Source organism: Chiloscyllium plagiosum, chromosome 17, assembly GCF_004010195.1.
Source record: "Chiloscyllium plagiosum isolate BGI_BamShark_2017 chromosome 17, ASM401019v2, whole genome shotgun sequence".
NCBI classification, from domain to species: Eukaryota; Metazoa; Chordata; class Chondrichthyes; order Orectolobiformes; family Hemiscylliidae; genus Chiloscyllium; species Chiloscyllium plagiosum.
Window position 1 is genome coordinate 61,363,486 of NC_057726.1, and position 26,355 is coordinate 61,389,840.

The window sequence follows — 26,355 nt, forward strand, 5'->3', positions numbered from 1 at the left end:
GCAACCTAGGTTGCAACAAAACTCATGTGTGTGTTCTCTGATCATTAAATACAGACAACATGTCATATAAAGAGGGTAAAACATTCTGTAATTCAAATAAGTCAGCAGTAACAATTATATTATAGTCAGACCAGGTTAGTGCTCTCAATCAATAGACCGTATGGCCCAGCGTCTGCCCAATTATATTAAACCAGACTGCATGTTACAGTCCAGCTGTGTCACATACGACCCTATACTATATCAGGCCATATGCCACTGTTTAATAATATCAAGACAATTTGAACCATAGGTCACATATTTTATCACATAGCCATTAATCATTATTCTGTTCTTCCAGAAAATGGGAGTCAATGCCAACAAATCACATGTCACATAGCACTAAAGTTGGTTGGGGATAAATAGCCAGAATTAAAACTGTACATAATAAATATCAACTACCTGGTATTCAAGCATGGCATCAAGTTACACAGGTTATTCCAGGTTGTCTCTTGTAGTATTAAAACACAATATTATCTGAACATAAATTGACAAATTAAAATCACTTGCTAGCCATTCAACATTTACCACTATTTCTCACCCATTAATTGCACCAGCTAAACATCAATGACTTACCTTTCCATTTGACCAGCCAGTGATTAACTCACAAACACCATCTGAGTTCAAGTCAAAAGCATGAATACTAATGGCATGATTTTTAGACTGTAAGAAATGAAATATGCAAAACAGGTCAGTTACAAGTGCAATAGGCTGCTGCATTTAAAAATCAAAATATCAAGATTGTAGGTATAACCAATCCTCTATCATGAACAACAAATGATTATTAATTTTTGCACTGTTTCTGACACCTCTCTACATATGTCAAGGTGGAGGTTTCTGTTACAAGCTGTCATAAGACCACTAAGAAACAGGAACAGGAATATGTATGGCCAGTGCACTTGTTCACTTAGCAGAGGTTTGTGGGCAAACCCGCATTAATTTACATATACCTTAATTCTCCAGTAACGAGTAGCCCGGTCATAAACTCCAACAGTGCCATTTGCCAGGGCATACCCAAACCGACTCCCATGCATATGGCAAAGTGCTGTGATAGTCTGAAAAAAGAAAACCCAAAAGATTTGATGTACTTTTCTTCAAAACAAAGTTGAAAATACTCATTGTTTAACGGGGTATTCGGGAGAGTTAAAAATTGAGCCACTTTAGATGATCAAGCCAAGGTTTCCAAATCAAGGACTTGATGGGAGATTAAAAACAGAATCATGAGAAAGTTAGTGTCAGGTCCTCTGTTACTATTGATTTTCAATATCTAACAGCACATTGCTTGTACTCTGGCTTTGCAACTTCTTACAGCAAAACATTGTTCTTAATTCATTCTCAGGATTTGAACATAGCTGACAAGGCAGCATTAATTCCCCATTCTAACTGCCTTTGGTAAAGAAGTGATGAGCCACTACCTTGTCCAAGTGTTGTATATACACCCACAAGATCAACAGAAAGGCAGTTCCAGGGGTTCGATACACAAAGTTGAAGGAACAGTGAGATATTTCCAAGTTACAGTGATATATAACTGGGAGGGACACTTGCCAATGGTGGAGTTGCTCCTATGGAGTTGCTGTTCTTGTCCTTCTGGGAGGTAGTATCAGCAGATTCAGAGGATGCTGACAAAGATGATGCCATAGACAGCTACCGCATGTGTCAGAGACAATGAAAATTAATGCTTAAGGTGAGAAATAAGAAGGTGATTAAGCAGATCCCTTTGCCTTGGATGGTTCAAACTTCTCGAGCATGGTTAAAGATATATGCCAGTGGACAGTATTTCATCATACTCCTAACCTGTGCTCAATAGATGATGGAGAGGTTACAGGGAGTCAGGTGGTGAGATACTCACCTTGGAATTCCCAGATTCTGTGCCACCCTTCAGGTGGGTCTTGCTTCCTGATAAGGTAGGACATAACAAGGATAATTATGGAGGAAATATGATTCTGAGTATGACTATGTCAGATTGAGCTGGAATCCTCTATCAAACAGGAGAATGTTAGTGAGGAGGATGTTGCTGAGTAAACTGGGCAGTGCCCTTATTCTTTCTACTAACTAGTCAATGCTGGGAGGTCCATCCTGTTTTATTCTCATTTGAATTTTCTGTAGCAGTTTGATATAGTCAGTAGTGTCTTAGCCCATTTCAGAGGGCATTTAAGGGTTAACCATAATGCTGAAAGTGCATTATCAAACACTGGCCAGATTGGGTAAGGGCAGCACATTTCCACACCAAAGGACATTAGTGTCGAGATGTGTTTTTATGACAACTTTCTAATTCCATGATCACCATACTGAGACTAGCCTTTTATTTCAATTTAATTAATTAGTTGAATTCAAATTTTTGCAACTGCCACAGTCAGATTTAAACTTGAATATCCGGAGTCTCAGTGTGGGCCTATGGATCATTAATCCAGTAATCTGAGCGATACCACTGGGTGAAAACTGCAACTGATTTTTATATGAAAATAACAATAACCAACTTGCTGACAATGAATATGTTTAACACAACCAAGACTGGTATCTCAGGTGCACTCTTTAATGATGTAATAAGCAATACTGGACAACATTCACTGAGATCATCAAACTGTAATTGCTATTATTACTGCATCTGTGAATATCCTTCTGACTATTAGAACTACTGTTTTAAGGAGATGATGCACTGGTCTCTGTTTGGTCTCTGCTGTGCCTCTTAATAGTTATAACAATTTATGGAAGGGACATTTTAAATGAAGGAGTTCTTGGCCTTCATAGAGTTTGTGACTGTGTAGCAGCAATCCTGTATATCCAAGCAACAGCTGAATTATAAATTACCCTTGGCAGCTGTAGCAGCTTTTCAAAAACAATATTGACAGAAACCTAACAATGTTTCAATTGCCTGTCTTCTCACTACAGTTCATGGTACTGAAGGCTGACATTTCTCTTTTGCTTTTCGAGGTTCTTCCCTCCTCCAGACATGGTAACTTTAGATAGGTCCAATACTTTGTTGGGCAAAAGTGAAAACTGCAGATGCTGGAAATCAGAGTGTAGATTAGAGTGGTGCTGGAAAAGCACAGCATTCCTGATGAAGGGCTTTTGCCCAAAACGTCGATTTTCCTGCTCCTCGGATGCTGCCTGACCTGCTGTGCTTTTGCAGCACCACTCTAACCAATACTTTGTTGACACACCTCAAGTAGAATTCTCCTTACCTCTGTCTCTGATATTTCTGCCATTATTTCATCTTCTTTGAAGACTCTGATGTCAAAGTCCTCTGAACCAGCCAGAAGCTGTGAAAAGCATTAAGATGTGTCAGTAGTAATGCATCATATTCCTTCTAATGTACTGATTAGATTCCCTACAGTGTGGAAACAGGCCTGTCGGCCCAACAAGTCCACACCGACCCTCCGAAGAGTAACCCACCCAGACCCATTCTTCTACCCTATATTTACCTCCGACTAATGCACCTAACACTATGGGCAATTTAGCATGGCCAATTCACTTGGCCTACACATTTTTGGATTGGAAACCGGGAGGAAACCGGAGCACCCGGAGGAAACCCACGCAGACAGGGAGAATGTGCAAAGTCCACACAGACAGTCGCCCGAGGCAGGAATCGAATCCAGGTCCCTGGCGCTGTGAGGCAGCAGTGCTAACCACTGAGTCATTGTGCTGCCCAATGTGTTGAGAAGTCTTTTCATTGGCCTGGAAAATTAGTTGACTGTCCTGGTTTCAGTTTATATGCCCTTACTGCTTTTATCAAAAATGCTAGTTAGCACTGAGGTAGTTAAAAGGTATGAATGAACAGACATGCATATCAATATAGCAAATATTATAATATCCAAACATCTCTACCACACAATGTCTAATCCACCAATAAGGTATCAAACATTTGTAACTGGTAAACTGCCTTTCCTATTATTCAGAATGGCTTTTTAATTAAATAGTTCAAACTTACCTCCTTCTTCCCATCCCCATCAAAGTCACAGAGTGCCAGTGATTGGACATTGTCCCCAGTGACCTAAGTGAAAAACACAAGCATTTCCAACTTGAATTGTTTAAAGCGTTTTTGATTTATAATGGAATTGATACTGAAGATATGTAGACACATTTTAAATTACTGTCTTCTCTATAGAAGGCTCAATTTTGATTTAAAAAGTATTATTCTTTTAGAGGAGTCTTCTTCAGTTGTTGCATCCCATGTAGTGCAGATACAACCAATGCTGTTAGTGATGGAATACTTGAACCCAGTGAAGGAATGGCATTATAGCTCCACATCAGGATGATAGTCGCAAATCAGGAAAATATTTTGCATATTTGGACATTAGGTTTGCATAAGCATTTGTGCATTAGCATCCTAGCACGTCTGTATTTGTAGAACAACTTGGCTTTAACATAAGTTAGATGTCCCAACCCACTTCAGAGCAATGATCAGAAAAAAATGAAAAAATAATAAAACAAAAAGAGTTGTTAGTAAGGGTGAATAAGAACTTGGTCAATTAAGTGAATTTTAAAGTGGGTGTTAGAAATGTTGACGAAGACAGAAGGATACAGAATGTGGGAGTTTAGATGGTTGATGACACGATTGTCAGTGGTGGGATGAAGTGAGAAAACTGCAGAAAAAGTCACCTTCGGTACAGACTGTATGTCTGGAGGAGGTTACGGGGCAGGGAGGATCTACACCTGAAAAGCTTATAAATATAAAGGATGGGAATTTTTAATTCAAGGATTTTAATATTAGGAGACAATGGAGACCAATGATGCCATGGGACACATGAAAAGGAGCTACTGTATGATAGAATAATAGCACTGTAAGTGATGTCATCAACCAGCCATTGATTCTGGAGCAGTTGAAGAGGATGAGGAAAGGGAGTGTATCACTGTCACAACAATGTACTTTTTGATCTTGATCGGGATGGTTTTGATTATGGCATTGATTAGAATGATTTAAACATAGAGCTGTATGAAATAGTGGCACAAACACCGGAGGTAAAACATATTGACAAATGTTGGAGAGGAAAGGGAGTTTGAGGATAAGGTAGCAGACAGAAGAACGGGTGAATAGTGGCTTTTGTGAGGAACTGGGACATTACGTATGTTTCAAAGAGATGGACTATACCTGACAGGTGACTGTTTACAATTTCAGCTTGTATGGGGAATGGAAAGGGAGAGTGGTTACTAGTTAATGGGACTGGGTTGGAAAGAGCACAGATGGGAATCTAAACACTATTAATTCAGAGAGGGGAGGAGGACAAATAATAGAAGATAATAATAACATAAAAATAATAATAAGAGATATGGGTCAACACAAGGGCAGAAGGTGGGAAAGAGATGGTTTGGTGTACAATGAAAAGGGTGTGGCGAGGACTGGGAAGCAGCGGTATCTAAATGGATGATCTCAATATTCGTGTCAAAGAAGTCTATACATGGGTAATTGCTGTTAGAGTCAAGAGTGCAAAGGGTATGGGTAGAAATTGTGTAGTCCAATAAAGCAGTAATGGGGTTTTCTATGCATTACAGAAGGACCATGGCAGTTTCAACTGAAGACAGTGAGATCTGACCTCGCTGCGTGACATGGTCCCATCAAGGTCTGCGGTTGGTCAGACAATATTTCTGCAATAGACCAGTAAAGAATCAACTTTATAAAAACATCCCTATGACAAGGGGTTTCAAAATATTCTAATTTGGAACAAATATCAGAGCTTCTGTAATGATTTCACTTCACAGTGATAAACATTGAAGGTTCTCAAACTGATCACTAGGACAAATAGTTTGCTGTTTTTCAGTCACTGGCACTTAAGTGAGATTTATTTCATTGAAGCCTATTCTACTCATGCAGAAAGTAAGATTGCATATCTTATGTGCAGAATGGTTCAGAATTTGTCATTACTCCATTTGTCACATTGTGCAAGATCACTTGCTCAACCGTTCTTCAATAGTGGGCAGTCAACTGACAGACACCATTAAAAAGACTCACTTGTGACTTTTTAAAGCAGATTGTACACAACATATTCAAGCCAAATTGAGACAAATTTCAACTGCCCCCATGAAAGAATGCTTAGAATCAGACATGAAATTGGGATAGCATTGTCAATCAAATTACAGTTATTGCCTTTATTTAAAAAGTACATCTATCTGTCAGATAATTTATAGATTAAGTTGTTGAACTAAACACAATGACGGGAATTTGTTGTGAAGGCATGTTATCTTCTTAAAGTGAAATAAGTTGTAAATGCTTTGGGAGCTGGTCTCCCACGTTCCCAGTAAATATGGACAAGTAACATAAAGGGGACAATGCACTTCTCACTGTTTTTACCTTGGTAACTCCAGCTACAAGGAATGCCAGTGCATCTCCGGTGCCTAGTATTATTATGGGCAGTGGAGAGGGAAATATTACACTTTACATTAGCAACCTTTCCTACCTTCCAAATCCATCAAAGGTTCACCTGCACTTCCACAAATATCATTTATTGCATCTGTAGCTCCTGATGTGGTCTCCTTTACATTGGGGAGACTGGACGCCTTCTTGTAGAGCTCTTCAGGGAACATCTCCATGATACCCGCGCCAATCAACCCCACCGCCCCATGGCCGAATATTTCAACTCCCCCTCCCACTCTGCCGAGGACATGTAGGTCCTGGGCCTCCTCCACCACCACTCCCTCACCACCCGACGCCTGGAGGAAGAATGCCTCATCTTCTGCCTCAGAACCCTTCAACCCCAGGGCACCAATTAAGGACTTCACAAGTTTCCTCATTTCCCCTCCCCCCACCTTGCCCCAGTTCCAAACTTCCAGCTCAGCACCATTCTCATGACCTGTTCCACCTGTCAGTCTTCCTTCCCACCTATCCGCTCCACCCTCCTCTCTGACCCATCACCTTTACCCCTTCCTCGATCAACCTATTGCACTTCCAGCTACCTTCTCACCAGCTCCACCCCCTCCCATTTATCTCTCCACCCCCGAGGCTTCCAGCCTCATTCCTGATGAATGGTTCCTGCCCGAAACATTGATTTTCCTGCTTCTCAGATGCTGCCTGACCTGCTGTGCATTTCCAGCACCACTCTAAACTCCAGCATCTGCAGTCCTCACTTTCGCCGAACCTTTCCTACCTGCCTCCTAACAAAATTCTAGAATTTGATCATGGCACAGTTGTGTTCCATACCGTCCAGAAAAGGTCATTTCCATCCTGATCAAAACCCTGCAGTGTGCAATTCCCTCCGATAATTGCCAGTGGAGTGGGAATCTCTCCAAGCTGTCCCAGCACTATGGCATTAGCTCCATCTGCGACCTTCAAAAGAGAGACAGTGAGTCAGAGTTTCTGAACATGTTGCTTTAATAAGTTAGTTAACTGAATGCAGGTTATTAAAATCCTCTATCAGGGAATCCTTCACAACTTTACATCAGGAAAAAAAAATTAAAAACATATTTTGAAGTAGTATCTCGAACTGGCAGTTCCTAAATCATATAAATAATAACAGCCACTTACAGACATCAGTGTAGAGATATCTCATTCCCTCTAAAGTACTGAGCACCGATTTGCCATCAAAACTAATTTTTAATTCAACAATTGCATCTCAGCTGTAATAACTTGAAAATATTTCAGAGAAAGTCTTTTTTTTATAAAGTTGTCTCCAATCAGCTATCTATATTTAGAGCACATAGCACAATAATTGAAGGGCATTTTAAATTTAATATAAAAGCAAAAGTCTGAATCTATTTATGTAAGAATACACAGGATGCACAGAACTGAAACAAGTCATTGGCTCAACCAATCCATGCTGGTGACACACTGCATCTGAGCCTCTTTCCAGCTTTCCTTGTCTAAATGTATCATTGTTACCCTCCATTCCCTTCACTTTTATATGCTCATCTAGCTTCCCCTTAAATGTATTTACATAATTCACTTCAACCACTTCCTGTGGTAGCAAGTTCCAGATTCTCAACATAATAAGTGGCATCTTTTGGGCTTCCCTTTGGATTTCTTAGTGACTATTCTATACTAATGTCTCTAGTTATATTCATTTCCATTTACGTAAAACAGTCTCTCTCTATTTACTCTATGTAATCATTTCAAATTATAAATAGCTTTATTAGGTTATCCCTTGGCCTTCTTTTCTCAAGAAACCAGAATTTATTAGACCAATGGACCAAAGCTCTACATTGTGAAAATTCAAAGTGGTTTAATGGGTTAGCACACTTGTTTCACACAGATCAAGCAGTTCAGTGGAAATAGCAAGGCTGTGAACGGAGATTGTCAGCAGGCTATAGGATGACAGTTAATTTGGAAATGCATGGTGCAAGGTTCAGCCAAATGATTTAAACATAATATACTGACAATAATAGAACAAGAAACAGTTTCAAAAAAAAAAAATGCAGAGCTAAATAACAAACACAAGATCGTGACTGGTAGAGTCATAATGGCAAAAATCATAGTGGTTATCATAGCTGATGTAAAAATTTGCAAGCTGATTGATAATTTTGAGTTAGGACTAACATTCACTTGTTTGAACAAAAACAAGAAATGGATCTGTGTCGGGGTTACCATTTCCTTACAGGCATGGTAAATTTCTAATCTGAAGGAGATCTAAACTGGGAGTAAAACAGGTTATGTAATATGTAGAGATAAATACCTTAAGAATGCTAGCAGATATACAAACGGTCTAGAAATTGAGGACCCAACAAACATGTTTCCTTGAGTTGCCAAATGGGCAGACAGAACAGAGCAATGATGCAAATTTGCAAATAGTTAAGACTCGAGGACATGCAGCTAATGTTGCAGATGTGTAGGTTAAAGTGAAAAGACATATAGATGCAGTGGGTTCAGCATAGTTCTCAGAATTCCGATTAAAATGATGAATATTGAGTTTTGCCTTCATAATTTTTGTAATGGTAATGGAGAAACGGTAATGGTAAAGTCCATGACTAACCTTACAGTTAACTTTGTTGTGTGCTTTACCCACAGTTGAATGTTCAAACCAACCATACAATTACAAAATAGTAGTGCATTCATGGTGAGATCTATGCTGGAAATTGGATGGCTTGCCAAAGTGCTAAAATGAATTCAGACCCTTGTGGTCATGTGGTCACACCTTAGAGTTGCATTCCGCTTTATACCTCATGCAGTGATGAAACAGAGGCAGATAAAGAACTCAGTTCTTCATCAGATTTCTTCCTAAATGATCAAAGAACAATAGAGAGATTGGAGAAGTTGAATTCAAAAAGGTGGTCACTGGGGCCAAGGAAAAAGAGATCTGAAAAGAAAAAGTATCAGGTATCCAGCACACAACATGGTAGCATTCTTACAAATGGCTCTGCTGCTTTAAACAAATTCAAGAAAACATCAAATTATGGGGGGAAAATAGCACAACAAAATTGCCGAGTGAGAAAGAAATGAATGATTTTCATGGTAAGGCTGCAATCTGTCCCAAATTATCAGGAACAGTGGCTGGATTAGGCAAAAGGAATCTAAACATTTACTTTGACCAAACAATAACACAGCACCATCTAGTGGCAAAATTATGTTCAATATAATCAAACCAAATTTCTCACCAAAAAAAGGAACTTTAAATCAGATTTGTGCTTTATTTCTTAAATCTGTAGAATACATTCCCTGAGGGATAACATGATTAGTTAGAACCTTACCTCCTTGTAGAAGACATCAGAGTTGTTATATACATCATAAGCCAGCAGGTTAGTCTGTGTGCCAACAAGCAGCGTGTCATGGCCAAGTCTGGGATTTAGTACTCCCGCAGTCAGACAGCTAACACTCTGGTTTATGTTCAGAAGGGATGTATCGGAATCCAAACCACTTTGCAATAAGTTGTTGGAGACAAAGCGCTGGCTACGTGTATGGGGGTTGTGGATAAAAACCTAAATCAAGCATATTAATAGTTACCATTCACAGTGAACCAGTAACTATACTACTATTTAGATTAAAGAAATTAAGCTCTCCTAAAATTTAAGATATTTCTAAGATTTTTCCAGTGTTACAGAAGAAAGCAGCTGAATCATCTTAAATGTCAAAAATATTTGGATCACTATATGCTGATTCATGTTAGATTAAATATGAAAAGTGTCAAATATTATTCATACTTATTCTTTAAACCAACTCCACAACTGATTGTAGGCAATCTACATGGCAAACATCTTAGATGTGATCAAAGCCAGTTACCATTAGGATCAAAGTCATAATTCAATTATGACTAATTTTCAATATTTGCAATAAAAACTGATAAAAGATTTTACATAAAATGTCATGGTCAACAACGTGAAAATAAATATATCACCAAAGGCAACTGTGTCAAGGACTGCTGATTTATTGTTGCTAAAAGCAAAATCATGAAACCGTTTTTGGGGAAGCCGGAGCAATCGATTTGAAAAAGAAAAATGAAAGTTACCAATAAATATTGAAACAATGATTTCATAAGGAATATCGGGCAAAGGCAGGTTCATGGAATTGAGTCACAGATTAGTCATGATCTCAGCAAATAGCTTAAGAGGATTAAAATAATTTTATAATTAAATAATTTTTAAAATCACAGGTTGTGATAGTTTTATTTATTCATACCTCGTAACTAACCCAGTGAAAGGTACCACATGTTGTTGAGTATATTTGCATAACAGGCTCAGTAAGATGCAGTCTTAAAGCATAAATGTATGCCAACATTGTATGAGATGACTTAAAATGTCATTGAAAAGTTAAGATCTAGCATTAGTTTTGTGTCTTCATCCTGCTTTTTCTTCATTCACATGGGTATCTGCAAAACACTTCAATGCTAGACAGCAGGAACTCTTGCTTAACTAGCATAATTAGTTATTCATTACGGCTAAGCATCTCAACCAGCAACATTATCCAATTGGACGGGAAGCTGTTCCTACATCAGCAGCAAGAGGATGCCCTTGCATTATATGTGAATTCAGCTTATTAAAATATGCTGATGGCTAATTCGTAGCACTTAGATCATGATCTGCCAGGAATGCATGGAATTAGGTACAAGAGGAGTTATCATGCTGCCTGTCAAGTTGGTGTTTACCCAAAAGATGTATTTCATTATACGGGTGGAGAATAACTGGGAACAGACAAGCCTCATTTGGCAGTTAGAATTTTGAATTCCAACTGCATGTCCTTTTTTGAGAAGAGGGCTGTAATGGAATAAAGCATACGACAGAAGTGCCACAAATATAGTTTAACCTGGCCTATAAATACAGTCTGTGTGGGATGTAACCATGTGGTTAACGTAAAACAGAATCAAAAACTACTATTACCCCAGAAAAGGTTAATGAATACACCAAACATGGATCGGATTGATTAGGGGCAAAAGAATTACAGACTTTTGTGGAGGCAGAGTATATTGCGGAGATAATGAACAAATATTTTTCATGTGCCAATACTGATGTAGCTGTAAACGAGAAGGCACATTCAAAAGGATTAAGAGGAACTATGGCAGCGCAGATACAAAATTGGATAAGTGAAAGGAAGCAGTAGTGATATATAGCTGATTTTCAGATTGGAGAGAGATATTTACAGTAGCATTTAGAGTCATTGAGTCATAGAGATGTACAGCACGGAAACAGACCCTTCGGTCCAACCTGTCCATGCTGACCAGATATCCCAACCCAATCTAGTCCCATCTGCCAGCACCCGGCCCATATCCCTCCAAACCCTTCCAATCATATACCCATCCAAATGCCTCTTAAATGTTGCAATTGTACCAGCCTCCACCACATCCTCTGGCAGCTCATTCCACACACGTACCACCCTCTGCATGAAAAACTTGCCCCTTAGGTCTCTTTTATATCTTTCCCCTTTCGTCCTAAACTTATGCCTTCTAGTTCTGGACTCCCCAATCCCAGGGAAAAGACTTTGCCTATTTATCCTATCCATGCCCCTCATAATTTTGTAAACCTCTGTAAGGGCACCCCTCAGCCGCTGTTGTTAACATAAAAACAGCTGGATTTGGATTAACAGGGCATAATCTTAAAATGTGTGGACAATATAAAGTTCAGAAGTACAGCAAACAGTGAAGAGGCTAGTAACGGCTTTCAGGAGAAAATAGTAAGATTGATATGTCAATAGTCCGATGAGGGAAGCGGCCATATTGGACCTGTTACCGGGGAATGAGCCAGGACAGGTGGTAGAAGTTGTGGTGGGGATTTCTTTGGGAACAGTGATCACAATTCTGTAAGTTTTAGAATAATTGTAGATAAAGAAGAGAGTGGTCCTAAGGGAAGAGTACTAGGCCAAGGCCAATTATATCAAAATTAGGAAGGAGCTGGGAAATGTGGATTGGACACAGCTATTTGAAGGGAAGTCCACATTTGAGATGTGGGAGGCTTTCAAAGACAAGTTAAATGTAGTGCAGGACAGGCATGTCCCGTTGAAGGCAAAGGATAGGAAGGGCAAGATTCGTGAAACGTGGATGACAAGAGAAATTGTACGACTAGCCAAGAGGAAAAGGGAAGCATACATAAGGTCTAGGCAGCTAAGAACAGGACGGGCCCTGGAAGAATATCAGAAGAGTAGGACAAGTCTTAAACGAGGAATCGAGCGGGCTAAAAGGGGTCATGAAATAGCTTTAGTGAGTAGAATTAAGGAGAATCCTAAAGCATTTTATTCTTATATAAGAAGCAAGCGGGTAACTAGAGAAAGGATTAGTCCACTAAAGCATAATGAAGGAAGGCTGTGTGTCGAACCTGACAGAATGGGTGAGATTCTGAATGATTACTTTGCATCAGTGTTCACTGAGGAGAGGAACATGATGAATGTTGAGATTACAGATAGACGTTTGATTAGTCTGGATCACGTTGACATAAGTAAGGAAGATGTGTTGGGCAGGCTAGAGATTAAGGTGGACAAATTCCCAGGACCGGATGGGATCTATCCCAGGTTGCTGAGGGAGGCGAGAAAGGAAATAGCTGAGGCCCTGACAGGTATCTTTGTGGCATCCTTAAATACAGGTGAGGTGCCGGAGGACTGGAAGGTTGCTCATGTTGTCCCCCTGTACAAGAAGGTTAGTAGGGATATTCTGGGTAACTACAGACCAGTGAGCCTGAAAGTTGGTGGGAAAGTTGCTGGAGAAGGTACTGAGGGATAGTATCTATTTATATTGAGAAATGAATGGGCTTATCAGTAATAGCAACATGGTTTTGTGCAGGGGAGATTGTGCCTTACCAACTTAATAGAGTTCTTCAAGGAAGTTACCAAGTTGATAGATGAAGGAAGGGCTGTTGATGTCATATACATGGACTTTAGTAAGGAATTTGATAAGATTCCCCATGGTAGACTAATGGAGAAAGTGAAGTCATATGGTGTGCCAAGTGTTTTAATTTAGGTGGAAAAAGAACAGGTTGAGCAACAGGAAAGAGAGAGTAGTAGTTGAAGGGAGTTTCTCGAAATGGAGAAAGGTGACCAGTGGTGTTCCACAGGGGTCAGTGTTGGGGCCACTGTTGTTTGTAATATACATAAATGATCTGGAAGAGGGCACTGTTGGTATGATCGGCAAGTTTGCAGATGACACGAAGATTGGTGGAGTAGCAGAAAGCATAAGGGACTGTCAGAGAATACAGGAGGATATAGATAGACTGGAGAGTTGGGCGGAAAAGTGGCAGATGGATTTCAATCCAGACAAATGTGAGGTGATGCATTTAGGCAAGACTAATTCTAAAGCGAATTATACAATGAACAGAAGAGCCTTGGGAAAAGTTGATGGACAGAGAGATCTGGGAGTGCAGGTCCATTGTACCCTGAAGGTTGCTACACAGGTGGATAGCGGTCCAGAAGGCATATAGCATGCTTGCCTTCATTGGACGGGATATTGAGTATAAGAGCTGGCAAGTCATGTTAACATTGTACAAGACATTGGTTCGGCCGCATTTAGAATACTGTGTACAGTTCTGGTTGCCACATTACCAAAAGGATGTGGATACTTTGGAGAGGGTGCAGAGAAGGCTTACGAGGATGTTGCCTGGTATGGAAGGTGCTAGCTATGAAGAAAGGTCGAGTAGGTTAGGTTTATTTTCATTAGAAAAAAGGAGATTGAGGGGGGACCTGATTGAGATTTATAAAATCATGAAGGGTATAGACAGGGTGGATAGAGACAAGCTTTTTCCCAGGATGAAGTATTCAATAACAAGAGGTCACACTTTCAAGGTGAGAAGTGGAAAGTTTAAGGGGGATACACACGTCAAGTACTTCACACACAGGGTGGTGGGCATTTGGAATACATTGCCAGCAGAGATGATTGAAGCAGGCATGGTAGATTCGTTTAAGATGTGCCTGGATAAATGCATGAGTAGGTGGGGAGTAGAGGGATACAGATGCTTAGGAATTGATCGACAGGTTTAGACAGTACATTTGGATCGGCTCAGGCTTGGAGGGCCGAAGGACCTATTCCTGGGCTGTAAGTTTTCTTTGTTCTTTGGTAAAATGGACAAACACATGACAGATGAAATTTAATGTACAGAATACATTTTGTTAGTAATACTAAGGGTCAGTATATAATCTTAATGGAATATTACTAAAGGCAGTGCACATCAGGCAGGACTTATACACTTAATGGTAAGGTCTGGGGAGAGTTGCTGAACAAAGAGATCATGCAGTGCAGGTTCATAGTTCCTTGAAAGCGGAGTCGCAGGTGGATAGGTTAGGGAAGATGCTGTTTGGCATCCTTGCTGTTATTGGTCAGTGCACTGAGTATAGGAGTTGGGAGGTCATGTTGTGGCTGTACAGGACATTAGTTAGCCTACTATTGAAATACTGTGTGCAATTCGAATCTCCCATCTCCCAGCAGCATATGAGATAGACAATGTTAGCCAAGTCACATGAGTACCTGCCGTGTACACAGTGGGTAGTGTCCCCATGGGTATTAGTGGCATCCGTGTTGACCACTATACACTGCAGGCAAGGATGCCCTGAGGCATGGTACATAGGCGAGACTAAGCAGACGCTACGACAACAGATGAATCGACAACAAATGAATGAACTCTGCATAACAATAAACAGACAGGGGTGTTCCCTCCCAGTTGGGGGGTACTTCAGCAGTCAAGGACATTTGGTCTTGGATCTTCGGATGACCGTCCTCCAAGGCAGACTTGAGGATGGGCAACAATGCAAAGTGGACGAGCAGAGGCTGATCCTCGGTACCCATGAGGATCGCCTCAACCGGGATCTTAGATTCACGTCACGATACAGGTGACCCCACTACATTATACATTCTCTCTCTCTCTCACACACACACAGACTCAATCTCATAACACATACTCACACAGACTCACTCTCATAACACACGCACATGCCACATTCACAGGCTTATATTCCATCACACCCACAAACAAACTTTACCAAACTTTTACTCACATTCTCTCTCTCATGCATGTGCGCATGCACATACACACATCTATGGGGTGAATTTGTATTTGCTGATACATTCTATTTTGTTAAAAAAATGCACAATCTGCAGGCAGTCAATGAAGGCAGTAATAGATGTAATATTTTGTAAATACTACTTTGGAAATAGAACTAGTCTGACTCAAGATTGAGATACAGACAGACTCTGACCTCACACCTTTAATGCATTGTCTGAGCTGAGACGTTACCTTTTGTTATCAAACCTTAAGTTATCTCAAGCAAGTGACTAAAAATAAGTTATGGGAATTACATATTAATGAACCAAAACCTACAACCCATTTTAAAAGATGAAAGACTTCACAATCCAGGTTGTTCAATATATCATTTCAGTTTCACGACACTGTAATCTTTTGCTATAAATTCTGTGTCTTATGATCTTTTCCTCCAAAACCACTTGATGAATGAGCAGCACTCCAAAAGGCTACTGCTTCCAAATAAACCTGTTGGATTATAACCTGGTTTTAGAGGTGAAGTGTGTTTAATTCAATGCAAGAAGTGTCATGAATAGGAATGATGAGCGTGGATCAGTACTTGGAGTGACGATGCTGTGGCCATTATGGAGACTTGGAAATCACAGGGACTGGAATGGTTGTTGGATGTTCTGGGGTTTAGATGTTTCAAAAGGAATGGGGGGCGGTAAAAGAGTTGAGGGAGTGGCATTGTTAATCAGGGATAGTATAACAGCTGCAGAAAGGGAGTTCGTTGAGGAGGGTTTGTCTGCTGAGTCATTATGGGTGGAAGTCAGAAACAGGAAAGGAGCAGTCACTTGAGAGTTTTCGAAAGACCCCCTTAACAGCAACAGAGAGAGATATGCAGGAGCAAATTGGGAGGCAGATTTTGGAAAGATGCAGAAATAACAGGGTTGTTGTCGTAAGTGACTTCAACTTCCCTAATATTGATTGGAATCTCCTTAGTGCAAATAGTTTGGATGGAATGTGACCAGGAAGGATTCCTGACTCAATATGTAGATAGGCTGACTGGAAGGGAGGCCATATTGGATTTGGTGCTTGGCAACAAACCAGGTCAGGTGTTAGATCTTTCGGTGGGACAGCATTTTGGTGATAGTGATCACAATTCCTGACCTTTACTGTAGTCATGGAGAGGGATAGGAGCAGACAGTATGGGAAAGTATTTAACTGGGGGGAGGGAGGAATTAGGCAGGAACTGTGGAGCATAAATTAGAAGCAGATATTCTCAGGGAAATGCGTGGTAGAAATCTGGAGGTTGTTTAGGGAGCTCTTGTTGCGAGTGCTGGATAGTTTTGCCCAACTGAGGCAAGTAAGGGCTGGTAGGGTAAAGGAACCTTGGATGACAAGAGATGTGGAACATTTAGTCAAGAGGGAAAAGGATCAGATAGGGCTCTGGAGGGATACAAAGTAGCCAGGAAGGAACTAAAGAATGGACTTAGCAGAGCTAGAAGGGGGCATTAAAAAGCCTTAGTGGGTAGGATTAAGGAAAACCCCAATGCGTTCTACATTGATGTGAGGAACAAGAGTATGGCTAAAATGAGGGTAGGGCCAATTACAGATAGTGGAGGAAATGTGTGCCTGGCAGAGGAGGTAGGGGAGGTCCTTAATGAACATTTTGCTTCAGTACTCACTACTGAGAAGGACCTTGTCGTTAGTGAGGACAACGTGAAACAGGCTAATACGCTTGAATAGGATGATGCCAAAAAGAAGGATGTGCCAGAAATTTTGAAATCCGTGACAATAGGTAATTATTGGATAGGTCTCTGAGATTTATGATTATTTGAAAAAGCATAGGGGTAGGAGTGGGGGCAGACGACGGGCATTGTGGGACGAGGTGCAGTGTTGATTGGGGTTGAGGGGTGAGCGGGGGTGTAGGGGCTCATGCACAGTGTGCTGCTGCCTAGTCTCCTGAACAGGGAGCAGAATTAACAGAAAACTCTAAGCCCCAGAGGAAAGGCATTGACTCGATTAACCAAATAATCAACTATCCGAATGAAATAGTGCCCCCCCGACAGGTTACATGGCTATCACAAGGGTGCATAATTTTGAAGTGACTAAAGGAAGGTTATGGGGAGATGTCAGAAGTAGGTTCTTTACACAGAGTGTGGTGGGTGTGTGGAATGCACTGCCAGCAGTGGTAGCAGAGTGAGATACATTACGGACATTTTGGTGATGGGCACTGGATGATAGTAAAATGTAGGGTACGTAGGTTAGTTTGATCTTAGAGTAGGATAAAAAGTGGGCACAACATCGAGGACAGAAGAGCCTGTACTGTTCTATGTCCTGATGACAACATTTAAAAAGCATCTGGACAGGCATATGAATAGGAAGTGTTTAGAGGGATATGGGCCAAATGCTGGCAAATGGGACTAGATTTATTTAGGATATCCAGTAGGCATGGACAAGTTGGACCGAAGGGTCTGTTTCTGTGCTGTATATTTCTATGACACTGTGTGTGTTGGAACAGAGACACCAGGAACGGAAGATTTACAGATTTTTAAAGATAGCATGACAAATTGTGATTTCTGTTTAAAAAAAGCATCGGGGATCCTTGGCTATATTAATAATGAAATGAAGTGCAAAAGTAAGTGGTTATGCCAAACTTTCAAAGAACATTGGTTAGGCTACAGCTGAGTATTGCTTTCATTTTATTAGAAAGGGCATCAAGGCCCAAGAGAGTGTGCAGAAGAGGTTTACATGGTACCTTGACAGCAACTTGCAATCATTTATAGGTAATGCTTCTCAAACCTTTCTCCCCCACTGTGACTCTATCACAAGGCTTGAAAACTGTTGGGACTCCTCAGTGAGAACTGGGTGGGGTGGAAGGTGGTAGGCTGAAGGCAGATCAGTCCTCTCTGCCCAGAAATTGCAACACACTTGGTCTCCTGACACTCACTTTGAGAAACCCTGATGCAGAGACTGAGACACTGAGGCAGAGAAGTTAAGAGGTGATTTGAAAGTTCAAAATCTTGAATGGTTTTTATCAAGAAGGAAGAACTGTTTCTAGTGGCAAGATGATTGATAACCAAAGGGCAATGATTTAGTATGAATGACAAGATAATCAAAGGAGCATGAAGAAATTTATTCTTTTTTTAAAGTTTCGAGCTGAAATGCACTGCCTGAAAGTGTGCTAGAAGCTGATTCAGAAGTAACATTCAAAACAAATATCAGGAAGGACGAAAAAACATTAAATGTTATTGACAAACTTGGGTCTTATAATTTGACATTCAGATCATCCACTCTTGCTTCCATAAAGGTCACAAGCTTTAATGATGGTCCTTCTGATTTGTGGATTTTCTGTTCTGAGTGATCATCTCCTACACAATGAGCTTCTTGCTGAACTGTGAAGTTCAAATACTTTATCTGGTGTGCATGTTGGATCTGCTGAGAAAGAATTTTGTCACTTATCTTGGCAAAGTTTAGTTAGTATTTTCACTAACTCTGGCATAGTCCAAGAAGGGAACCACACCAAATGTTCCCTTTTCTAATAAAAACCGATAGAACTGCAGATGCTGTTACGTCATAAATAAGAACAGAAGTTGCTGAAAAAGCTCAGCAGATCTGGCAGCATCAGTGAAGAGAAATCAAAGTTAACACTTCGGATCCAGTGAGGAAGGGTCACTAGACCCGAAACGTTATCTTTGATTTCACTTTACAGGTGCTACCAGATCTGTTGTGTTTTTCCAGTAACTTCTGTTTTTGTTCCTTTTTCTAATTGCTGAAGCACATTTGCATTTTCCCAGGATATTATATAACCTGTTTACAATCAAATTATTGTGTGTGTTGCCCAATAAATCTAGCAAGTAACAAGCACCAAGGACTCTAACACCATAAATTTCATTAATACTATGTGTTCACAAGGTGCTAAGTGCCTTAAAGCAATTAACAAGGCACCTCTTTTCCCACAATTTTCTTTCCAAGTCAGGGCCTTTCTCTTCTCTATTGGCAGGAGTTGGACACGTTTAAAAACAGAACAAAAGTCACTAAATGATGTGATCTTTTAATCCTGATGTCAAGCGAAGTATCAAGAATATGGAAGCAAGAATGGAAATACAGTTGTCAAGTTACAAACTACAATTCATGGTAAGTATTTTCCTTTCCATTAATCATTTTTTTATTCACTCAGTCTCTTGCCTCTCTCACTCATACAACACATCCATATAGCATTTCGATATAACACTCATAATAGTATCTAACAATGGAATAATTATTTAATCCTAGGCTTTTCTGTGTATTTGTTACTAAGGTTTGGCAGTTGGAAATTGTGTTCTGAATATTGGAAACAAACAAATAAACAGCAAGAAATTGACCCACTCAGCTTTAAATATCCATAATTAACAAACAGATTTTTTAACCAATCATGGTTAAGTGTCTGTGCTGGTAATTATATGGAACCAGCAAGTGCTTGAGACTGACTCCCTCGCTGAAAATTGCAGCTCCCCTTTTTGCAACCACAGCTCTTTACTTAATCCTCTTCTTACGCAGTATCCTCTCCCAGCTACTGTGTTTTAAAAGGCTTTGAGAGCAACTGCTTTTCACTCAACAGACTCCACCCCCACCATACCAAGAGCTATAACTCCCTAAGCATTGTTACCATCTAATACAGTTATCTTTTGAAAGATAACATTAGTAGCAGAGAATGATTGGATCAAGGTATAAAATTTCAGGGTATGATTACTCAAGTTCTGCTTTGTGAAAATAAACCTCATGATCATTGGAAGACCAGAGTTATAACATGGACCTGAGTTACTTCTATACCTAAGAAGCAGCAATTGGAGCCCAATGCTGTGAACATGGATGGAGTTTTGAACATATTGTTAACTTTCATGAATAAAATGTATCAGAAAAAAATATTTATTGGATGCTTAAGAGGCAAGATCAGATTTTTACAAATATTTAAAAAATAAGTATAGTATTTTGAAGATGCAATAGAATGGAATTCTTCAGTAGATGGCAAGGTTGCTGGAATTTTGTTTAGAATTCCCCAATCAGTGATGGCATTTAAGTTATTAGACTGTATCAAAGTATTAAGCACGGACAGACTTTTACCATTGACAGGAGTTAAATTTGCAGATAAACTTGCATGACTAGAACAAATATCAGAAGTGTTAAAAAAAATTCCCAGAGCATTCCTTTTCAGCAGCGTTCATAGCACAAAGGGGAAGTTGACAATATGACAGAAAATGGAGGCTACAGCTCTGAGATGTTGATGAGATCATCTAGATACAAGCTGAAGGAGAAAGTACAAAAACAAAACTGTAACTATTGAAACTGAGCACAGAAATGCTTTTGATAATTTAGAGAATCAAACAGAATTCGAGATTTACAATTAATAAAAGAATGTACTCCAGAAACATTAAAGGTCTAGTCAATCGGTGTTTCAGGTACATTTCAACAAATCCCTATACCATGAACTGTCCCAAATAGTATAAGAAAGTATTCAAAAATAAACGTGAAATGGAGGAAGATAGAGATACAGATCATAGAGTGGGCATTGTGTTGGTCACAAGAAAATTCAACTCATTGATGATGTATTGTTGGCAGTGTCTTTCAATTGTGCAATATTTTGCAGTGGATTCACATCTACTGTATGGTAAGTAGACTGGCCAAATGTTAGACTCTGATTAATAAGGATCAGGAAAAAGTTAATCAACTTGAATGTTCCACCAGTTTCAGATTTGGGGATGATAAAATGCTAAAATCTTTGAAAAGTCTGGTGATTCCTTCCAAAATAGCCAGACTCAATTGTTTTATTAGCAAAGATTTAGTGTCCAATGGAATACTCTTGTTATTAATACAGCATCGATGAAGATAACACAGATGATACTGAAAGTGGAAATCAAAGCTATTGTACTTAAAAACCTGTACATTTTAATTTTTAAAATTGGGATACTATTATGTTCTTTTGCTTTAAAATAACCGCTTGATTAAAGAAATTAGAGAAGAGTTATTAACATCCTGGAGTGGAAATTTAGAAGATGAAATCAATTGTGTGAAAATTAGATTGGCAATTTTCTCAACTTCTTTCTGAAAAATTAAAATGTTTTGAAAAGGATGCAGTATTAAGGGATGGGAGTACAATAAGGTCATGAAAGAGATAAGTGATAGGCGTGAGATTTATAAAGAAAAAAATCGAAGCATACCATCACATTAGCAAGAGATTTTTATGAGGTAGTCGCCCATGGGATAAAGAAAAACGCACTTTCATTTTACATTTGTCGGTTTGGCAACCAGATTTAGTCAGGAATCAGATTGATTGAGTACACTCTTCAAGATTGATTGGTATGAATAATAAATTTGCAGATTCTGAAGGAGTTATAGAATATAGTGAGAAAACGGGACCTTTTCATGGCCAAATGTGTCACAGCTATGAGAATCAAACTGCTATAATTATCAGTTTGTGTAACAATGGACAGATCAGTTTGAGGCCATTAATCCCAAAGGACAACTGCCAAAAGTGGGTACCAAAGTCAAATTTAACCAGATGGGGCTAGTCATCTGAGAAATGTCACTACAATAAGAGCAGAGAAGGCCACAAGAAAATTTAAAAGATGGATGAACATAGAAGACGAGAGGCAGGAGATTACACCCATAGATTGGGAACATGAAGTGCAAAGATGGAAGGTAAGGAAACACAGTATAAGCTCAAACAGTAGGTCTGAGAGCAAACATGTTGCTTGAAAGTGATCATGAATTGTTTTAAAAAAAAGATGGAGATATACAGCACGGAAACAAACCCTTTGGTCCAACTCGTCCATGCCAATCAGATATCCCAACCCAATCTAGTCACACCTGCCAGCACCCAGCCTATATCCCTCCAAACCCTTCCTAGTCATATACCCATCCAGATGTCTTTTAAATGTTGCAACTGAATTAGCCTCCACCACTTCCTCTGGGAGCTCATTCCATACACGTACCACCCCCTGCGTGAATAGGTTGTCCCTTAGGTCTCTTTTATATCTTTCCCCTCTCACCCGAACCCTATGTCCTCTGGTTCTGGACTCCCCTACACCAGGGAGAAGACTTTGTTTATTTATTCTATCCATGCCCCTCATGATCTTATAAACTATAAGGTAACCCCTTAGCTTCCAACACTCCAGGGAAACCAGCCCCAGCCTACTCAAACTCTCCCCAGAGCTAAAATCCTCCAACTCTGGCAACATCCCTGTAAATGTTTTCTGAACCCTTTCAAGTTTCAGAACATCCTTCCAATATTCATGTAATATTCCAAAGTGGCCTAACCAATGTCCTGTACAGCCACAACATGACCTCCCAACTCCTGTACTCAATACTCTAACTAACAAAGGAAAGCATACCAAACGCCTTTTTCACTATCCTATCTACCTGCGACTCTATTTTCAAGGAGCGATGAACATGCACTCCAAGATCTCTTTGTTCAGCAACACTCCCTAGGATCTTACCATTAAGTGTACAAGTCCTGCCAAGATTTGCTTTCCCAAAATGCAGCACTTCGCATTTATCTAAATTAAACTTCATCTGCCACTTCTTAGCCCATTGGCTCTTCTGATCAAGATCCTGTTGTAATCTGAGGTAACCTTGTTCGCTGTCCACTACATCTCCAATTTTGGTGTCATCTCCAAACTTACTAACTGTACCTCTTATGCTCACATCCAAATCATTTATATAAATGATGAAAAGTAGTGTACCTAGCACCCATCCTTGTGGCACTCCACTGGTCACAGGCCTTCAGTCTGAAAAGCAACCCTCCACCACCATCTTCTTCTACCTTTGAACCAGTTCTGTATTCAAATGGCTAGTTCTCCCTGTGTTCCACGGGATCTAACCTTGCTAACCAGTCTCCCATGGGAAACCTTGTCAAATGCCTTACTGAAGTCCATATAGATCGTGCATACCGCCCTGCCATCATCAATACTCTTTATTACTTCTTCAAAAAACTCAATCAAGTTTGTGAGACATGATTTCCCACACAGAAAACCATGTTGACTATCCCTAATCAGTCCTTGCCTTTCTAAATACATGTACATCCTGTCCCTCAGGATTCCCTCCAACAACTTGCCCACCACCGACGAAGGGCTCACCAGTCTATCGTTCCCTGGCTTGTCCTTACCACCTTTCTTAAACAGTGGCACCACTTAAACCAACCTCCAGTCTTCCAGCACTACACCTATGACCATCGCTGATACAAATACCTCAGCAAGGGGCCCAACAATCACTTCCCTAGCTTCCCACAGAGTTCTAGCGGTACACCTGATCAGGTCCTGGGGATTTATCCACCTGTTTCAAGACATCCAGCACATTTTGCAAGATGTAACCATCTATTTCACTACATTCTATATCTTCCATCTCCTTTTCCACAGTAAACACTGATGCAAAGCCTGAATCCTGTGATTACATAAAGTGAAAACTGTAAATGTTTGGGATCTGAAATTAAAAATATGCTGATGTGTACGCTTCATCAGACTCTGAGAGAAAGCAAATTGAGCTTTTTTGTTCGTATACCCTTGATCCAACTGGACTATTATTGATCAATGTATATTCATTACCTATTAAATTTCAGGATTGTTTGTTCAGCATTCTTCCATCTTACTCTCAAAATAGACTGATCCAGTTAAATCATGGTCATGGCTCTTAAAAACAAGATGTTTTGTTATTGCAAACTCTGCAGCAGCAATTAATAAATGGAAAATAGATCATAAAAGCTGCATATTTGAACACTTTCTCTTAACAATGATTTATGAAGTGTCAATTTTTTAAGGCATTGAGATATAGAAGCTCTTTCCATTTCTATAGTTCAAAATTACTGATGCAGAATGACTGTAGGGGAAAGAACTATTGTATAATAAACTAAATCAGTAATGTATGGCTTTTAATAATTATGATTTGACAGGTGTACAGGTATGTGTTAATACTTCTGTAGATGAGTTGGATATGCCTGCTATTAAAAAATCTTAAACATTTGAAATAAAAACATCAAGGGCCAAAGGGCCTGTTCTGCACTGTATTGTAAAATACTTGCTTAGTATCTCCCCCATCTCTTCCGGCTCCACACAAAGGCCACCTTGCTGATCTTTGAGGGTCCCTATTCTCTCCCTAGTTACCTTTTTGTCCTTAATGTATTTGTAAAAACCCTTTGGATTCTCCTTAACTCTATTTGCCAAAGCAATCTCATGTCCCCTTTTTGCCCTCCTGATTTCCCTCTTAAGTATACTTCTCCTGCCTTTATACACTTCTAAAGATTCACTCAATCTGTCCTGTCTATACCTGACATATGTTTCCTTCTACCTCTTAACCAAACCCTCAATTTCATTAGTCATCCGGCATTCCCTACACCTACCAGCCTTTCCTTTCACCCTGACAGGAATATACTGTATCTGGACTCTCGTTATCTCATTTCTGCAGGCTTCCCATTTTCCAGTCGTCCCTTTACCTGTAATCATCTGCCTCCAATCAACTTTTGAAACTTCTTGTCTAATACTGTCAAATTAGCTTTACTCCAATTTAGAACTTCGACTTTTAGATCTGATCTATCCTTTTCCATCTCTATTTTAATACTAATAGAATTATGGTTGCTTACCCCAAAGTGTTTCCCCACTGACACCTCAGTCACCTGCCCTGCCTTATTTCCCAAGAGTAGGTCAAGTTTTGCACCTTCTCTAGTAGGTACATGCATATACTAAATCAGAAAATTTTCTTGCACACGCTCTCCATCTAAACCCTGAACACACTGGGGAGAATATGCATAGGGTATAAGTAGGCAGGGACACAATTAAGTTTTAATTTTTCTGAAACAATTGGTTCAGCTGAGCATGACTCAGATCAGATAAGAACTTACAGTTAACAATGGGGTGCTAGAGGCAAAGGTAATGGGTTAACAAGGTGGAAAAGCAGTCATTATGTACTGTCACTTAACAATATTGGAAGCATACAGTGTGTGAGGTCAGCTTAACAAGGTGAAAAGTATTCATTATGTGAAGCCAGTTATTCATTGTGTGACAGTAAAGGGCTTGGTCTCTGCTATTCGCTGATTGTAACGGTCACCCAATCTATATGTATGTTGCCTTATCTGGATGCTCCTCCCTGTGAAATGACTGTATAGTTCATTGAGAAACTGCTGTTCCAGAGGAGACAGTGAACTCATGTCTCTGTGCACATGGGCGATCGTTCTAATTCCCTCCAGAACCCAGAATAAAGATGAAGAAGGTAAAACTCCTCTGTCTCTGTTTTCCTTCGACTTGGGGGGGGCGGGGGGAGAAACGGGATGACAATATTGGCATAATCGGCAGGATCCAAATAGATTGTTACGATCGGACGGTGTTAACAGCTGCCTAGAACATCGGTGTCTCGAGACAGGCAGGCCCGCAAGTTAAAATTTTAAACCTTGATCCCTCTCAATATTTCTGTATGCTAGAGACAGTCCCCTCACTCAATCGCTCTGTATTCTACGGATTCCTTGAATGGTAATTAGTTCAGTTGAGAGACAGTTTTTCAAGCGCGCTGGCAGGCAGAGGTTCGAGTCCTCTGCGCTGCATTAGGGGAGGTGTGATTGAGGATCAAGTCCTCTGAGTGGTACTGGGGTTCGAATCCCTTGGGGGCGAGGGGGGAGGTGTGATTGAGGTTCGAGTCCTCTGTGCAGTACTGGGGTTAGAGTCCCCTGTGGTGGATTGGTTTGCTTGAGGTTCGAGTCTTCTGCGCAGTTCTGGGGTTAGAGTCCCTGGGTGGGTGTGATTGAGCTTTGAGTTCTCTGTGTGGTACTGGGGTTCGAGTATACTGGTTTGGTTGATTTGAGGTTCAAGTCCTCCACACTGTGCTGAGGTTCGAGCTCTCTGCACTTAAATGAGCATCGAGCTCTCTGTGTTTGAGGGTCGAGCTCTCTGTGCTTAAGTGAGCTTTGAGCTCTCTGTGCTTATGTGAGCTTCGAGCTCTCTGTGCTTAAGTGAGCTTCGAGCCCTCTGTGCTTAAGTGAGCTTCGAGCTCTCTGTGCTTAAGTGAGCT

General features: G+C 40.2%; 1 protein-coding gene across 4 annotated transcripts in view; it reads right to left on the reverse strand.

Moving 5' to 3' along the window:
- Window positions 1-26,355, reverse strand: part of bbs2 (Bardet-Biedl syndrome 2) — an 89,383-nt gene that overhangs the window by 36,491 nt on the left and 26,537 nt on the right. For 3 of the 4 annotated variants that reach the window (XM_043707298.1, XM_043707297.1, XM_043707299.1), the window contains exons 3-8: window positions 9,649-9,876; window positions 7,169-7,294; window positions 3,965-4,027; window positions 3,219-3,296; window positions 987-1,091; window positions 613-699 (exon numbers count right to left, since the gene is read on the reverse strand). In XM_043707298.1, the coding sequence (XP_043563233.1) occupies window positions 613-699; window positions 987-1,091; window positions 3,219-3,296; window positions 3,965-4,027; window positions 7,169-7,294; window positions 9,649-9,876 (687 nt within the window). The remainder of the gene's footprint in view (window positions 1-612; window positions 700-986; window positions 1,092-3,218; window positions 3,297-3,964; window positions 4,028-7,168; window positions 7,295-9,648; window positions 9,877-26,355) is intronic. The other variant, XM_043707300.1, reaches the window with a different exon arrangement.